This window comes from Sus scrofa, chromosome 13 (assembly GCF_000003025.6).
Source record: "Sus scrofa isolate TJ Tabasco breed Duroc chromosome 13, Sscrofa11.1, whole genome shotgun sequence".
In the NCBI taxonomy this organism is placed as follows: Eukaryota; Metazoa; Chordata; class Mammalia; order Artiodactyla; family Suidae; genus Sus; species Sus scrofa.
In genome coordinates, this window is record NC_010455.5 from 33,694,612 (window position 1) to 33,711,457 (window position 16,846).

Below are 16,846 nucleotides of genomic sequence, written 5' to 3' on the forward strand. Positions count from 1 at the left end.
CTCAACTGTTGAATCTTGTGTAACCCGGCAGCAGTTTCTGACCCAGGAGATCAATCCTTCCTCAAAGTCTTCCTTTGCCTTCTTCTTCCTGGGGTCTCCTGCTACCTAACTAGCCACTCTCTCTGTTCTCCTTCCCAAGTTCCTCTTTACATGGAAATTTTTAAATACTGGCACATGCCAGGAACTCTGTCCTCACACTTCTCTTCTCTAGCCTCCGTAATGATCTCATCCAAGTTCATGGTTCATATTATAGACAAGTGAATAACTCCTATATTTATTATGTCCCATCACAGACTTTTCTCCTGAACCCCCAATCTGTATATTCAAATGCCCATTCCCTACTTGAACATCTAAGAGAATCACAAGCTTCATGTATCCAAAACCCCAGGGCCCAGCCACATCACAACCCATTGCCTTCGTCATGCACACATGCACCCAGCCCCAATGCAGCTCTCACATATTAGCTGGCACAGCACCCTCCTAACTGGAAAGCCTGCTCTAGCTTCTCTCACAGAAACCAGACTCACACTTTAAGAATTTGACATCCAGTCATATGCCTCCTTGCTTACCTTCCAGTGTCTTCATCTCAGAGGAAAAGCCAAAGATCTTAAACAATACTACATAACATGTCCTCCCCACTCCCCACAACTGACTTCAACTCTTACCCCTCCTTCTTTTCCCTCCCACCTCCCAAGTAAGGGATTTTCCCTTGCCATTCCCTGTCTTACATCGTTTTCCCCAGATATCTGCATGATGCCCGTATGTCCTTCAAGATGCTGCTTAAACATTACCCAGTGACACTGACTTATCCTAGATAAGAAAGTAGTCCCCCAAACCCCACCAAGCACTTCCTACATCTTACCCTGATTTCTTTTCTCTAGCAGGACTTACCACCTGATGTACCATATTATCTGCTTCATTTACTGTCTCCCCAATGAGACTCCATAAAGGCAAAGATTTTTTTCATCTAAAACTTAGTGTTTGAAAATATTTGCTGTGCTAATGAAATTGTTCTCAAATTGCCAGATTAAGTTCATGTTCAATCTTTTCACATTTTTCCCATACAGCTTCACTATACTTCTAGATTCTATCTGGAAAGAGTATCACCGAGTAATTTCTCATCACCCATGGGACTTAAGTTCTCACATTCAGTCCAGAAAATTTCAGTATGAACAAAAAGGCAAATCAGTTTGAAAGCAATAGATTCTTAAGTACTTACATGGGCAATGTCTCCTTTTGTGCCTATCACCCGATCCTGAGAGTGCTTACTGAACTCAACATAGTGATCTTCTGTAAAGGAATGCCTACAAACAACAGAAGTACTGATGTAACTGACCTTCAAGACATACTTACTCAACTGACAGAAAATCAAATGATCCTCAGCCTCCTGGCATGACTATATTATCTGAAAGATTCTCACCTCCCAAAGAGAAAAACATTGTATGCTTAAATTTCAAAATAAAGTTCTCTCCATCAGTTTGTCCAAGCAGATCCAAAATAATTAATGAGCACTACTTAAAGAAATGGCTGGGTAGATGTGCCTTTGAAATATGCTTCAGCAAAGAGTGCAACTTTAAAATGTAAACATGAGAAAATACAGTTATCATTTGGGACTAATGAAGAGTCTGTTGTGTGATGGGATGTATATACCTGGTAAGAATATCCAGGAATTAAGAAAAGTAGCTCTAAAAAGCAAAAAAAAAAAAAAAAAAAAAAAAAAAATAGAAAGAAAGAAAAGAAAAAAAGAAAAGAGGAAAATTTTATTAAACATGTGCCACAGAAAATGATGAAGAGAGAGGTCAGCAATATAACTTACAGCATTCCTCTTTCTCCCAAAAGACTCTGAGTCAAAGAATCAGATGAAGGGGGTAAATTGTAAAACAGACTAGGTTATAAAAGTAGATACATACTTCATATCAAATACTGATTTCATTCCCCAAAGTGCAGAAAGAGGCTGGCTCCAAGTAGCAGATGTCAGCAGCAAGGACCCGTCCTAAAAGGAGATGGAGGCCCAAAGTGAGTAATCACATATTTATATAAATGCCATCTGCCATTAGCATTCTAAAATACAGGCATAAAATACATTGTTGGATTATTTAAAAAATAGGAAAACTCTTAGGAACAAAGAAATGGTCAGAAGCTGCTAGGATTTAGGTTAACATGCACCTCTTATGTCCTAAAGAATAACTAAATTTAAGAGAATATTAAATGCTCCTGAACTAGTAACATAAATATAACAGTTACAAGGGTAGGGGGAAAAAACTTGGAAAAATGTCAAAGATGATTCCTCCTTTCCTAATATTTGGCCATACTTCTCCATCTCCCTCATTTGAAACATCAGTCAACTGAAAACAACTTATATTTTTTAGCTAAGGATTCTTAAAGGTTTCTCTTTTTCAAAGAGAAAGCCCAATACAACGTGAGCCTCCTTTACTCTAAAATCATAAAACCATTCTAGTCAGCCTTTTTTTTTTTTTTTTTTTTTTTTTTGGCTTTTGTCTTTGTCCTTTTAGGGCTGCACTCGCGGCACATGGAGGTTCCCAGGCAAGGCGTCCTAATCAGGGCTGTAGCTGCCAGCCTATGCCAGAGCCCCAGCAATGCCAGATCCGAGCCAAGTCTGCGACCTACACCACAGCTCTTGGCAATGCCAGATCCTTAACCCACTGAGCGAGGCCAGGGATCAAACCCACAACCTCGTGGTTCCTAGTCAAATTTGTTACCATTGCACCATGACGGGAAATCCTATCCTTGTCATTTTAACAGTCCTGAATTTTAGAAACAGCAAAGGCATCAATTTCACCCATGGACTAGTACTAATATGCAATGACTCACCACTGGAATCATGTCACAATTGTTTTCATAAAAATCACAGTACTTTATATATCTTCAGATCTTAGAACAAGGGTTGGCAAGCATAAGGGGCACATAGTAAATACTTCAGGTTTTGCAGCCCATATCATCTGTGCTGTATGCAACTACAGGACTCAACTTTGCCACTACAGCACAGAAGCAGCCTTGACAATACATAAATATATGAGCATGGCTGTGTTCCAATAAAACTTCATGTACAAATACAGACAATGAGCCAGCTCACATGCCTATAGTTCACCAACCTATCCTAGAAGAATGATGGAGAAAAATCTAGGAAGGGACATTTACCCTGGAAGGTTCAAGGTGTGTGATAGCTGAGTTGTGACAGTTATAGCTGGCCTCCTCCTGTCCACTAAACACATTATACAGCTTCAACTGCCCAGTGCAGGTGCCAAGCATCAGGAACCGCTCCCGTGCTGAGAATGCACAGCAGGTGAAGCCACTCTCATCCTCATTGGCTTCCCGGAACACTGAAATAGGACGGAACCTAAGCAAAAAACAACAACAACAACAACAACAAAAAAAAAAAAAAAACGAGAGAGAATCAGAGACAAAAAGCATGCAAGGACTCAGAAAAATAAAACTTTGTTAGAAGGACAGAGGAAAAACAGCATTTATGTTTCAAATGTTCTTCCAAAATATCATAGTGACCTTCAGTGGTTCATCTTCATTTTAAATGAGAGAAAAGTACTTACTTAAAAATTTTAATAATAACAAAAATTCCCATGTTTAAAATCTGAGATTCCAGAGTTCCTACTGTGGCTCAGTGGAAATGAACCCAACTAGTATCTATGAGGACACAGGTTTAATCCCTGGCCCCAGTAAGGGGGTTAAAGGATCTGACATTGCTGTGAGCTGTGGTGTAGATCACAAACAAGGCTCAGGTGTGGATGTTTCTGTGGCTGTGGCGTAGATAGGCAGCTGTAGCTCTGATTTGACCCCTAGCCTGGGAACTTCCATATGCCTCAGGTGTGTCCCTAAAAAGCAAAAAAAAAAAAAAAAACCAAAATCTGAGATCCTGTAACCTTTGTGTAATATTTGTAAAGAATCAAAATAGGAGACAACTTGGATAAACACAAAAACAAATTTGGGAGCCTAGTTAGGGACAGAGTGTTACATGAGCTCTAGAAGACATACTAGTTAGAACAAGAACACTGAGTGTCTTATAAATATATTGCCAATAGTCACAAAAGGAACTTATTGTTGATAAAGGGAACAGTCACTTTGCTCATGTATTCACACAAAGTGTTAATTCCTAGTATTTCAGGCCAACAAATGGTTTTCTGGACTAATTACTCTATGCTGATATTGCCCACATACTTTGATTTAAATAGAGAAATCAGGAGTTCCCATTATGGCAGAGCAGAAATGAACCTGACTAGTACCCACAGGGATGGAGGTTCGACCCCTGGCCTCACTCAGTGTGTAGGGATTTCAGCATTGCTGTGAGCTGTGGGGTAGGTCCCAGACGCAGTTCAGATCCTGCGTTGCTATGGCTATGGTGTAGGCTGGCTGCTAGAGCTCCAGTTCAACCCCTAGCCTGGGAACTTCCATATGCAGTGGCCCTGAAAAAATGAAATAAATAAATAGAAAAATCATTCCAGTTTCCAAGGAGTGAGATAACCTCTCCTTACCTGCTAAAGATAAGGTGCCTATCAAAGCATCCGCCATCCACCCCTCCATACTTTGGAAATGATGCCCTGCGGTTTAGCCTTGAGGTAAAGTTTATTGGCGCTTGCCGCCTCTGTTTTGGCTCAGGACACTGGTGAGGAGTAAAGAGAGAGAAAGGTGGGCAGGTGGCAACTGGGTTCTTGCAGCGAGCATGCTGCTCTCTAAGATATTCTGTGATGATACTGTCCAGCGTAGGTGGGGAAGGAAGATGTCTGTCCAACTGTTTTTTTATGGCTGGGCTTTGGCTGTAGGCGCCATGGTCCGATTTCTGCCGCAACACTCTGATTTTCCTGCCATTACAGGGTGATGGCCTCTCTCTGATAAAACTGATCCTACCAATCAAAGGGGAGTTGCCTACATAAGATGGGCCAGGCAGAGCTAGTGAGCCCTGGGGGGCCCGTGGCTGAGGATGAGCAGGGGGGGCAGAAGGGGCAGAGGCACCCACAGCAGCATGGCTGCCCAGTCGAGTTGCAATGCCATTGGCGATGCGAGGTGTACGGGGAAGGGAAACAGGTGAAGCAGCAGCAGTGACGGGGGTAAAGGCAGAAGAATGGGAGGCAGCAGTCATGGGCAGGTCAGCCTCTTTAGTCAGCACGGTTGCTGTCTCCCCAAGCCCTTTAGAAATGAGATGGTTGCGTATCAGCAGAAGCAGCTCTTTCTCAGGAAAGGAGATCCTTGACTGGGCAACAACATCTGCTTTCTGCAGTCGTGCCAGGGACACATCGGTGCCAATGAGAAGTGGTTTTCCTGACACCCGTTCAATGAGCTCAGCAGCATACTTGCAAAACTTGACATGGTCACTGCGCTTGTCCTGCAGCACAGGCTCTTTCATCAGTTGCTGGATTTGGCAGCTGCTGAACAGGGGCAGTTTGCTGATGATCTGCCGGACGGTGCTACTGCGAGACAGGCCCACTAGGGCCTTGCAGGCCAAGGCCCGGATCTGGTCTGCATCTGTGATGGGCATCTTGATGGACAGTAAGGACAGAAGCACCTTGATGCCATTGTTGGACTGGACCACATTCCACATCTTGGCCAGAGTGTGCTCGCTGCTTTTGGGAGTCTGAGGCAACTTTCTCCGAGGAGTTCCAGATATAAATTTGCCAATACTAGAAATTCTGTTATCCGGACCACATACACAATTGATGATAATTTGAAGTGCTGACTTCTGAATTTCAGCATCATGAATAAAGAACTCACCCTCTGCCACTCCCAAAATAATGCTGATACCTATCAGGGAAAAAAAATTCGAAACATATTACATTATTCCTCATAAAAAAAATGGCCAACTTGAATGGTTATTCAAGTGTCAAAATTTGGAGTTCTATTCATTTTGTTCCACTTAAAACTACCGCACTTTTTTTTTTTAAGTACAAGCAATAGTTTGTATAAAATGCAGTAAGTTCTACTACAATTTATCTTTATGATGCAGTATCTCATATGCTGTTGTTAAATAACGGAATGATGTCAGTAATATGTGGAAGTTACCAAGGTTCGTGTATAATTTTTCCTAGGTAAGGAGAGCAAAATTAGTGGGAATAAATAAAAACCTTCAAAGAAAACCAAAAAGCCTTCAGCCTGGCTGCTGTAGTGGCAGCAGGAATCCTTTCTTCTATATATGAAGAAAGTTAAAAACAAGTAGCTATGCCTTGGACTTTCTCCCCAGTGTGGTGCACACTAGGACCCACAGCCAGTCACACTTCTTTCCATGTTCATCTTGGCAGCAGCTCTCATCAGCCCTGCTCTTAATAAAAGCCACTTTCAAACAAAGTGTATTTACCTTTTGTTTTTGTATATAATAGCTTCTATCCATTTCGAACTGTTTGCCAATTACTAATTTTGTTAGGGCTCAGGTTACAGAGCTGCTTAAGTTTTTTCTTACTGTCTACCCAACCCATTTTTCTCATAAATCCTATTTTTAGCACACTACAGAGTACAAGGTTTTCAGGAATGCACATGTATCATTACAGTAGAAATGCCTAACCACCCAGAAAAGCTGAGTTCACTAATAACATGACTCCCTTATAAGCAACTGATGACATGACTTATGAGGTACCCTCCTCTACAATACCTTCTAAGACTGCAAAATTAGGTCGAGTAACTACAACCAGAATGGCAAAAGAAACAAATCCAGACCACGCAATAATAAAAATGGCAGGTACAACCTACCTACAGTGGAGACAGTGGAACCAGCCTCATCCAGTACATCCACTGATTCTGCCAACTGGAGCTGAATTTTTGGCACAACAGTGAGAATAGCCAGGACATCCAAAGCAAAGCGCACAGTGTCATTCCTGGATAGAGAGAAGAATTAATCTAAGGGAAGCTAGGATACAGCCACAAGAAACAGCAACAGTCAAAACAGAGACAGAGAGACAGAAAATGGATCAGAACTACTACCTATATGGCCCTGTCCCTAGCCATGGCATCAAGAGAGGATCTGTAAGTCACCATGACATTATTCAAAAAACATAGGGATGAAATTTTAACTTATCAAACTGCTAAGATAACAAAAGATAGGAACTCCCACTGTGGCGCAACAGGATCAGCAGCATCTTGGGCGTGCTGGGATGCAGGTTCAATCCCCAGCCCGGCACAGTGGGTTTAAGGATCCAGCACTGCCACAGGTGCAGCTCAGATCTGATCCCTAGCATACTCTTTTTAGAATATTATCTAGAAATATGAAACAAAGTTCTTAAAATGCTTATAACCTTTGGCCCAGAATTTCACCTCTAGGAATCTTTCCTATTATTAAGGAAATAATCAGAAGTACAAACAAATATTTATATATTAAGATATCCATTACTATATCATGTAAAATAGCAAAAGAATTAAGAAAACTTAACACAAAACAATAGGATCACATGTGCTAAATTATGGTACACTCATATGATGAACTACTTTGCAGCTAATGACAATTATTTTCAAAGAACTCAAAAAAACAAAAAAAAGATTCAAAAATACATTAATGAAATAAAAAAATAAGATATAAAATTTTAAATCCAACAACACCAAGTATTGACAAAAAGGTATAAAAATGAAAACACTCATAGACTGCTGCTGGAGGAAGAAAATAGTATGAGCATTTTCCAAGCAATCTGGCAGCATCCACCGAAGACGAAACATGGACACACTATAACCCAGACTATACACATTATATATTCAAGAGATTCCAAAAAGAGGTTCCTGATACCATTCATTTGATGGGAAAAAAAACAGACACCAAATATCCATCAATGGGAGAATAAACTATAGTACAGAAACACAAAACTTCAGGTAAATATCAACACAAATAAACACATAACAATGGCTATGGTGTAACGGAATGGGCAGCAGCTTGGGAGCACTGGAACGCAGGTTCAATCCCCAGCCTGAAAGAGGAGTTTAAGGATCTGGCATCGCTGCAGCTGTGGCATAGGTTAAAACTGCAGCTTAGATCTGATCCCTGACCGGAGAACTCCATATGCCGTGGAGCAGCCAAAAAAAAAGTGACTGTATGCCTAAAATTTATATTTTAAAATAAATAAAAATAAGGGTGAAAAAAGCAAGTTGCAAAAGACACATATAGGATAATATTTATATAACTTTAAAACATATGAAAGAATACTATATTATTATTTACACACCTACATGTATGTATAGCATAACATCAATGGAGAGAACATACACCAAATTCAGAAGACCAGTCACTCTAGGGAGGCAGAAAAAGGAAAGGAACTGAAAAAGAAGCAAATACAGAAATATGCCAACCCTGGGTATGAGGCAGTTGTTGTATAATTCTCTGTACCTTGATGTATTTTGAGCTATTTCATTTAAAAGATGAATCTGGTTAAATACTATAATCTCAATTATGTATATTTATATACATTATGAAAAAAGACAACTGAAATTAACAGTGGCTAAAAATATTTTTCATTTCTAAGGTTCTATATATTCTAAGCAAAACAAGTATTTGATTTGGGGGGGCGGGGGGGAGTCACACTCAAGGCATGTGGAAATTCCCAGGCCAGCGATCGAACCTGACACACAGCAGCGACCCCAACTGCTGCAGTGACAACCCTGGATCCTTAACCTGCTGTGCCACAGGAGAACTCCCTAAATTTTTTTTTTTTTTTGTCTTTTTGCTATTTCTTGGGCCGCTCCCGCGGCATATGGAGGTTCCCAGGTAAGGGGTCAAATCGGAGCTGTAGCCGCTGGCCTATGCCAGAGCCACAGCAACGCGGGATCCGAGCCACATCTGCAACCTACACCACAGCTCACGGCAACGCCGGATCGTCAACCCACTGAGCAAGGGCAGGGACCGAACCCGCAACCTCATGGTTCCTAGTCGGATTCGTTAACCACTGCGCCACGACGGGAACTCCTAATTTTATTTTTAAAAATAAGCTTGTAGGAGTTCCCTGGTGGCCTAACAGTTGGTATTTGGCACTGTCACAGCTGTAGCTCAGATTCAATCCCTGCCCCAAGAACTTCTGCATGCATGGGTGTGTGTGGCCCAAAAAAAAAAAAAAAGAGGACACTTTTTTCATTTTTGACAATCCTGCAACATATGGAGTTCCCAGATCTGACCACAGCTGTAGCAACACCGGATCCTTTAACCCACTGTGACAGGCTGGGGATCGAACTTGTGTCCTGGCAATTCAGAGATGCTGACAATCCCATTGTACCACAGGGGGAACTCCTAAAGTCTATTTTCATAATAACACTAAGATGTTATTTTTCTTTCTCACTCTCATTCTCTCATGAGTGTATAGGAGACCTTTCCAGAGCCTGTATCATGTGTGATGTCACGAAAGATTGAATACAGAAAGAGATATGAGATTTTAAGCCAGATATTTTAAAAACTTGCTGAAATCATCTGGTTTTATTTAGAGAAACTTTTCATTAAAAAGTGTTAATAAGGGAGTGCCCGTTGTGGCTCAGTGGTTAACAAACCCGACTAGGATCCATGAAAATTCAGGTTCAATCCCTGGCCTCACTCAGTGGATTAAGGATCAGCATTGCCGTGACCTATGGTGTAGGTCACAGACACGGCTCAGATCTGTGACGTTGCTGTGGCTGTGGCGCAGGCCAGTGGCTACAGCTCCAATTCAACCCCTAGCCTGGGAACCTCCAAATGCCGCAAGTATGGCCCTAAAAGACCAAAAAAAAAAAAAATGCTAATAAGCAATGGGTTCAGATTTTTAAATAATTCATAAATATTTTTACATTTTGTTTTAATTTCTGATACGTTAAATATTAATCGATCTAATATAAAAACAAAAGCTTTTGGGGGTTCTAATAATTTTTAATACAGTAAAGGGATCCTGAGACCAGAAAGTTTGAAAATGGCCACTCCAAAGTATTCTCGTAGATTTGATAACCTGGGACTTAGCAAATAAGCTATATGTACCCTAAACAAGACCCTCTTGTTTTTATGGTAGTGGATGGATAAGGAACGGAGGTCAAGAACCACGGGTTTTAAACTTCATTACTATCTTCCCTTCAGACTCCATCTTTTCCAAAATACAGTTTTAATCCTTTTTACATCGTCCTCAATCTCCTGATTGCATTAACTGTTTTTTCTGAGCCTTGTCCTGCTTTGCTCTGTTTTTAACAGAATGGTAAAAATCATAAGAGCAAAAAATACAGTTTTACGTGTAGATAAGATAAATATTACATATAGCTGTCAAGCACTAGAGACATTTAAAGTCTAAACACCAAAGAATACTGGGCGCCAGTCTCAAGATAGGACTTCAACCCCACCTCTGCAGCTAAAATATATAATCTTATATAACATTTTCTAAGAGTACAGATGTTGATCTCTGCCTATTGTGCAGTATTTATTAAAGCCAAGACCAACTACTCTCTAAATTACAAATGATATGAAGATGCTTAATCTAGTTTCTCAGATTCAAGCCCAAAATTTCATTCAACAAAGATTTGCTACACTATGTGAAAACCAACATTAACTTTAGCAAAAAGCAGAATCTAACTTCATTGGAAACCTTTCTCTGGTCCCACCTTGCATAATAGGTCTTCCAATTGCAGGCAATAGAAATAAGCTGCAGTAAGAGTTGGACACAAGAAAGTTTGAGGAAGACTTCAGCTGGTTCCCAATACAGCTGTGCTGGGCCATATTCTATCAAAAACTCCATCATTTCCACAATCTGTTCATGAGTATACGAACATGCCTAAAAGGAGAGATATATATTATTAAAGTATATTATTATTAAAGAATTTTATCAATCTGCTTTATCTTCCCCAGCACAGCTCAATGGCCAACTTTTACTTTTTTTTTTAAGGGCCACACCCATGGCATATGCAGGTTCCCAGGCTAGGGGTTCAATTGGAACTGTAGCCACCAGCCTACACCACAGCCACAGCAATGCAGGATCCAAGCCACATCTGCGACCTACACCACAGCTCACGACAACGCCAGATCCTAAACCCACTGAGCGAGGCCAGGGATCAAACCCACAACCTCATGGTTCCTAGTCAGATTAGTTTCCGCTGTGCCATGACAGCAACTCCCCAACAGGTTTTAATAATAAAGCTAAATAATTTTAAGAATTTTCTTTTTGTTTTGTTTAGGGCTACACCTGAGGCATATGGAAGTTGCCAGGCTAGGGGTCAAATCAGAGCTGTAGCTGCCAGCCTCACCACAGCCAGAGCAAGGAGGGATACAAGCCACATCTGTGACCTATACCACAGCTCACGGCAATGCAGGATCTTTAACCCAAATTAGCGAGGCCAGGGATCAAACACATGTCCTCATGGATACTACTCAGGTTCATAACTGTTGAGCCACGATGGGAACTCCAATAACAGTTTTCAAATCCTACAATTCTTCAGTCCATAGCCCACATATGAAATAATGAATATATAAAAATAATGTTTAATCTTTTATTTAAAAACTAGACTCGTAATACTTTTTGCTTAAAAAATAACACAATGTTCAAATAATTGGTGCATATATTTCACAGCTTAAGATGCATCACACAAAATGGTTTCTATTCAGTTTGAGTTTTCTTCATTTTTGGCTGCCCCATGGCACATGGAGTTCCCGGGCTAAGAATCAAATCTGAGCCAGAGCTATAAGCTACAGCCATTGCACCACAGCAGGAACTGTGCAGATACTAATCTTTGTTCCAAAACATACCAATTAAGTTCAGAAATGACAGTAAAGTGGAATTAAAGATGGATTCTTTCAGAAAAGATTTTCACATAGAAGGTAGGATAGCTAGCACTTTTCCAAAAAAGAAAGCCCTTTTACACACATCTCAGTTCATCTTTTAGTTCCGGTATCCCAGAGAAGTAGCAACTTAAAACTGAGATAAAGTAATTCCTTGGTACATTCATTTTCAAGTATTCTGCCTCCAAACAGTGCAAATATAATTCAACAATGTACATCTTACATGTTGAGACTCACTGATAATGAATGTGCATTTCAGGCCCTAGATATTACAGAGAGTGTTAACAACATTCCCTTTTAAAATAAGCTTCTCTCACCTTGTATGGGGGTTGAGGATGAACAAGAATGCCACCCTCAGTCCTCTGAAGTGACTGCTTCACTTGTTCTAATTTAATGGCCAGGTGAGCCTCAAAGTACTTGCGCAAGGCCATGCAGGTATGTTTCCCAGTTTGGCGGCTAGCAAATATTTCATCATCACTCAGAAGTGCACCCTGATCTTCCAAATTTAGAATCTCCAAAGTACTGATCTATAGGGAAAGAGGCAAAAGAACGGGCCAAAAAAGGAGCAACAACAAAAAGGAAAAGGAAAAGAAGAAAGATCTCAGTAAAATTTTATGCCCAAGAATACTGATAAAAATTAAAGTACATCGGTCTATACATGCTGAGAGCAGCCATATGAAACTAAAACATTAAATCTATTGAAAAGCTGCATAGCTTTCAATCATGTTGAAATACACAGAGGCACAAACTATAGCTTTTAGAAAGATTAAGCTGTTCCACTTTAGATAACTATATCCAAGGCAAGTCTACAATGGCACAGTCCTAATACGAGAAAAAGAATGTACATATATATGTACAACAGGGTCACTATATTGTACAGCAGAAAATGTCAGATTATATATTGACTATACTTCAATAAAAAGAAAATACAAAGGCACAGTCTTCTAACCACTTAAGAAGAAGAGAAACTTGTGAATGAAGGAGGAAAAAAATACTTCATCCATAAAAATGACAGCAAAATTCCTCCAGTCGGTGGGTCTGAAGGAAGATCCCTACTTCGCACAAAGAGAAGCCACTGAAGGATCTCACCAAGTTCACGAGACGACGGAGACCATCATAGCGGTCAAAGAGTTCCAACACAGCCCGAAAGGAGAAGCAGATTGAGAAAAACATGGTAGCATGGCAGCATCCTGAGGCATGAGAACATTCCATTAACCACAAGGTATAGTTCACCACATCAGACAGAACATTGTGGGGATGCATGCAAACCTGAAAAACATAAAAATAATTTTTTAAAATTTTGGGGAAAGGAACCTTCAAAGGGGATGAAAAGTTCACCAGTGTAGTTAGATATCTTTGCAGAATACAATAATCACCCCTAGACAACTGATTCTGAGTTTAAAGCTTAAGTTACAAATAAAATTTTCTAACAATCTATTCCAAGCCTAAAAATAACCTAAATTTAGAGAAATATTTACATTAAACCTACACTGAATGAAATTTTGCAAATATTTACATCCTTTAATGCTCACAACATTCTGTTAAGTAAGTATTAGGATTTCCACTTAACTGATGAGGAAGTGGCTCAGAAAATTAAGGGACTTCCCCAGGAGGATAAATGTGATTGAACCTTCTGATACTGAAGTCTACTTAGTATCCATTCACTCACTGTCACACACATTTTTTTGTCTCCTATAGGTCAGACTATGAATTATGAAGCACTGCCCAGGTTTGCTTGGTATTTTTTTATCTTAACCACAATTACTTTTGTATATACATACACAAGTTAGGTTACTATTCTCAAAAGACTACACATCCTTGCATAATACTGATCTCAAGGGGTAAAAAAAAATTAAAATCAAAATATTACTTTATTAATAAACATGTAAAGATAAATACAGACATGGCTCAAGAAGAATTTACCAACTTCAGGAGTTCCCATCATGGCGCAGTGGAAATAAATCTGACTAGGAGCCATGAGGTTGGGGGTCCCATCCCTGACCTCGATCTGGCATTGTCACGAGCTGTGGTGCAGGTCACAGACATGGCTCGGATCTGACGTTGCTGTGGCTGTGGTGTAGGCTGGCAGCTGTAGCTCCGATTCGACCCCTAGCTTGGGAACCTCCATGTGCCATGGGTGTGGCCCTAAAAAGCAAACAAAAAAAAAAAGAAAAAAAGAAATTACCAACTTTACTCCACCACACAGAACTTTAGAAAAATATTACAGGCACAGAAATGACAAGCATTTTGCTAGTGGTATCTAGGGACCTATGTCTTTTCAAATGTACAACCCACTTACATTTTTTTTTTTAGTCACTAAGTCTCAACTAGAAAAACAGAAGAACCAGATGGGGAACCTCTGGAGCTCTGAGAACAACTGGAATGATTTTACTATCTCCACCAAGCTATTTGTTAACATATACAACCCATCATCTCGTATCATCTGTTGTTTTTATAACAGACTGACACAAAAATGCAAAATATAACTCCACTGAGGGATATCTGAAAGGAACCTGAAAATAATTCTAATGCAAAAGAAATGGCAAAAACTAAAAAAGTTCCCTGACCCCAATCCATCTTGAATTTTTTTTTTTCAGAGACTCAAAAAAACAAAAAGGACCTTTTTTAAAAATTTTTACATTTTGGACTTCTCCTAAAAAATTTTACATTTTTAGAATGCTTTGTAAAAATCAGACATTCATGCTCCTTGCTTCTTTAAAACTTAATCCAACTATTCATTTTTTCTTATCCAAAGGTTGTCCCGTGACTGTGTAAGAGTGTTCCTCATGCTACCTTATTTCCATACATTTGAAGGGACTGGACTTACTCTTTCCATGGCATCCTGGTTGTAGGACAGGTAGTACAAGCACATGGACACACCAGTTGCAGCCATAGAAGGACGAGGAATTTCCAGTAATTTCTGTACTCCACCATGCGCAACAAATTCTGTAGCAAACTTGTTATGGAGCAGGAGAGATGCTAGATGCTAAACAAAGAAAACACATGTCACAGTGGAACAGTCTAGAACAAACATTTCTTCACAAATTATCAAGGTGCTAAATACAAGGACTCTTCTGAAATAGACAACCATTGTCCTACAACAGAAGTAAAAACAATACTTGCTTAAGGGAAACAAAACAAAAACACAACAAACCAAAAAACTTCCAGTTTCATCCCACTGTCCAATCATCAGTTTACACATTTTATACTCACACACATTCTGCATCCCACATACAAAGATACATGCTACCCCAATAATTATCTGATCTCCTCAAAATTTTAAATTCCTGGGGTCCAGGAGTTTCTGCTGTGGCTCAGTGGTTAACGAATCCGACTAGGAACCATGAGGTTGCGGGTTCGATCCCTGGTCTTGCTCAGTGGTTAACGAATCCGACTAGGAACCAGGAGGTTGCGGGTTCGATCCCTGGCCTTGCTCAGTGGGTTAAGGATCCGGCACTGCCATGAGCTGTGGTGTAGGTCACAGACGCGGTTCGGATCCTGAGTTGCTATGGCTGTGGCGTAGGTCAGCGGCTACAGCTCCAATTAGACCCCTAGCCTGGGAACCTCCGTATGCCACAGGAGTAGCCCTAGAAAAGGCAAAAAGACAAAAAAAATAAAAAATTTAAAAAAATAAAATTTCTGGGGTCTGAAAAGCAAATTACCTTATTTCTATTTAATTTCAATATTCTCTGGAACTACACTGTCCAGTGCAGTAGTCACTGGCCACATGTGGCTAATTTAATTAAAATTAGTTACAAATTCAGTGCCTCAGTGATACTAGCTATATTTTAAGTGATTACATATGGCTAGTAGCTACTGTATTGAATAGCACAAAGAATATTTTCCATCATCACAGAAAGTTCTACTGCACAGCATAGCTCTGGAATGTCAGGAATGAAACTCTAACTTTAAAGAGCCAGAGAGATCATCTCTTTTTCAGAGGTCTTGTCCAGAAGCTACTATTTCTCAGGCAGGACATATCATTTCTTTCTTTGTGTCCTATACTTTTTTGACAATATCTATAATATCTAAAATCATAAGCTTACACGTCTGTCTCTTAACCAAATGATAAAGAGCAGAGGCTTAATTTGTCTAATACTGCAAACACCATAAAATGCCACTGTGTTTATTTAGCTACCTGTTGGGTAAAACTATAATAGCCACAATGTTATTCATTCAATTTTTCTCCCTTCAGATTACCTTAATTACTATGAATAGTAATGGACATGGTGGACTAGACTTACCTGCCCTCCCATACTTAGCACCTCTGCAACCTAGAAAATCATCTACTTTTACTGAATTTGGGTATACCTTTGTTTCCTACTCATTTTCTGGTTTATATTTTGTTCATCCTAGATAATCTGACATCATAAAATATGTACACAGTTAAGAACTTTTTTAAAGTGTTGAGACAAAAAGAATATTTAAAAGACAGTATGACACAAGGTACTATACACTTAGTTTTCCATTCCTATCCAGTAATAACTGAGGCCACTCTCAGGTCTAGATCCACCTTTCTCCCTTAACATTTAATCCGACCCCTGGATGTGATGAGGCTCTTGGTAACCCTCATCTCTTCTAAATAAGAAATTCTCGTTTGTTACTGTTTTGACACATACAGCAATAGAAACGCCCTGAACAATAAAAACCAGAGATGCTATATACCAAAATGCATAGGTATGTCCATGTCAGTAAAAGGCTCAGTGACCTAATATTTTTAAGAACTTTACCTTGAGTGCTTCAAATGTAAGCAGGACATCATTAGTCTGTTTCAAATCGATATAGAACATCATCAACTCTCGTGATCCAAGTTGCATAAATATGGGAAGTAACTGAAATCAATACCAAAAACAAGTCTTAACATTTGGATTTATTTTCACATATTTCCTATTCCATTATGAGAACAGAAAATCAAAGAAATGAGATGCCTCTTCCCCTCTCCTTTATGAAGATAAATGTACAAACACTCTTTGATCAAAAAGGCCTTATTAGAAATGACCTGCAAAAAACTTTACTAGTTTGAGGCAAAGACTTTTCTGTATTAGAATAAAAACACACCAATTTATAAAATGCTACCATAAAACACCCCCAAAATAAACAAAGTAGTCCCAAAGTTTGAACAATATTCTTCCC

At 39.6% G+C, this 16,846-nt stretch overlaps 1 protein-coding gene across 10 annotated transcripts in view; it reads right to left on the minus strand.

The window, feature by feature from the left end:
• Positions 1-16,846, minus strand: part of DCAF1 (DDB1 and CUL4 associated factor 1) — a 79,897-nt gene that overhangs the window by 23,636 nt on the left and 39,415 nt on the right. For all 10 annotated transcript variants that reach the window (XR_002337541.1, XR_002337543.1, XR_002337539.1 and 7 more), the window contains 10 exons: positions 16,444-16,545; positions 14,541-14,699; positions 12,803-12,982; positions 12,031-12,240; positions 10,543-10,712; positions 6,709-6,833; positions 4,506-5,769; positions 3,160-3,358; positions 1,911-1,993; positions 1,220-1,304 (listed from right to left, as the gene is read on the minus strand). Coding sequence is in view for 4 of the 10 variants with exons in the window: in XM_021068848.1 (XP_020924507.1) it covers positions 1,220-1,304; positions 1,911-1,993; positions 3,160-3,358; positions 4,506-5,769; positions 6,709-6,833; positions 10,543-10,712; positions 12,031-12,240; positions 12,803-12,982; positions 14,541-14,699; positions 16,444-16,545 (2,577 nt within the window). In the remaining 6 variants the exon portion in view is untranslated. The remainder of the gene's footprint in view (positions 1-1,219; positions 1,305-1,910; positions 1,994-3,159; positions 3,359-4,505; positions 5,770-6,708; positions 6,834-10,542; positions 10,713-12,030; positions 12,241-12,802; positions 12,983-14,540; positions 14,700-16,443; positions 16,546-16,846) is intronic.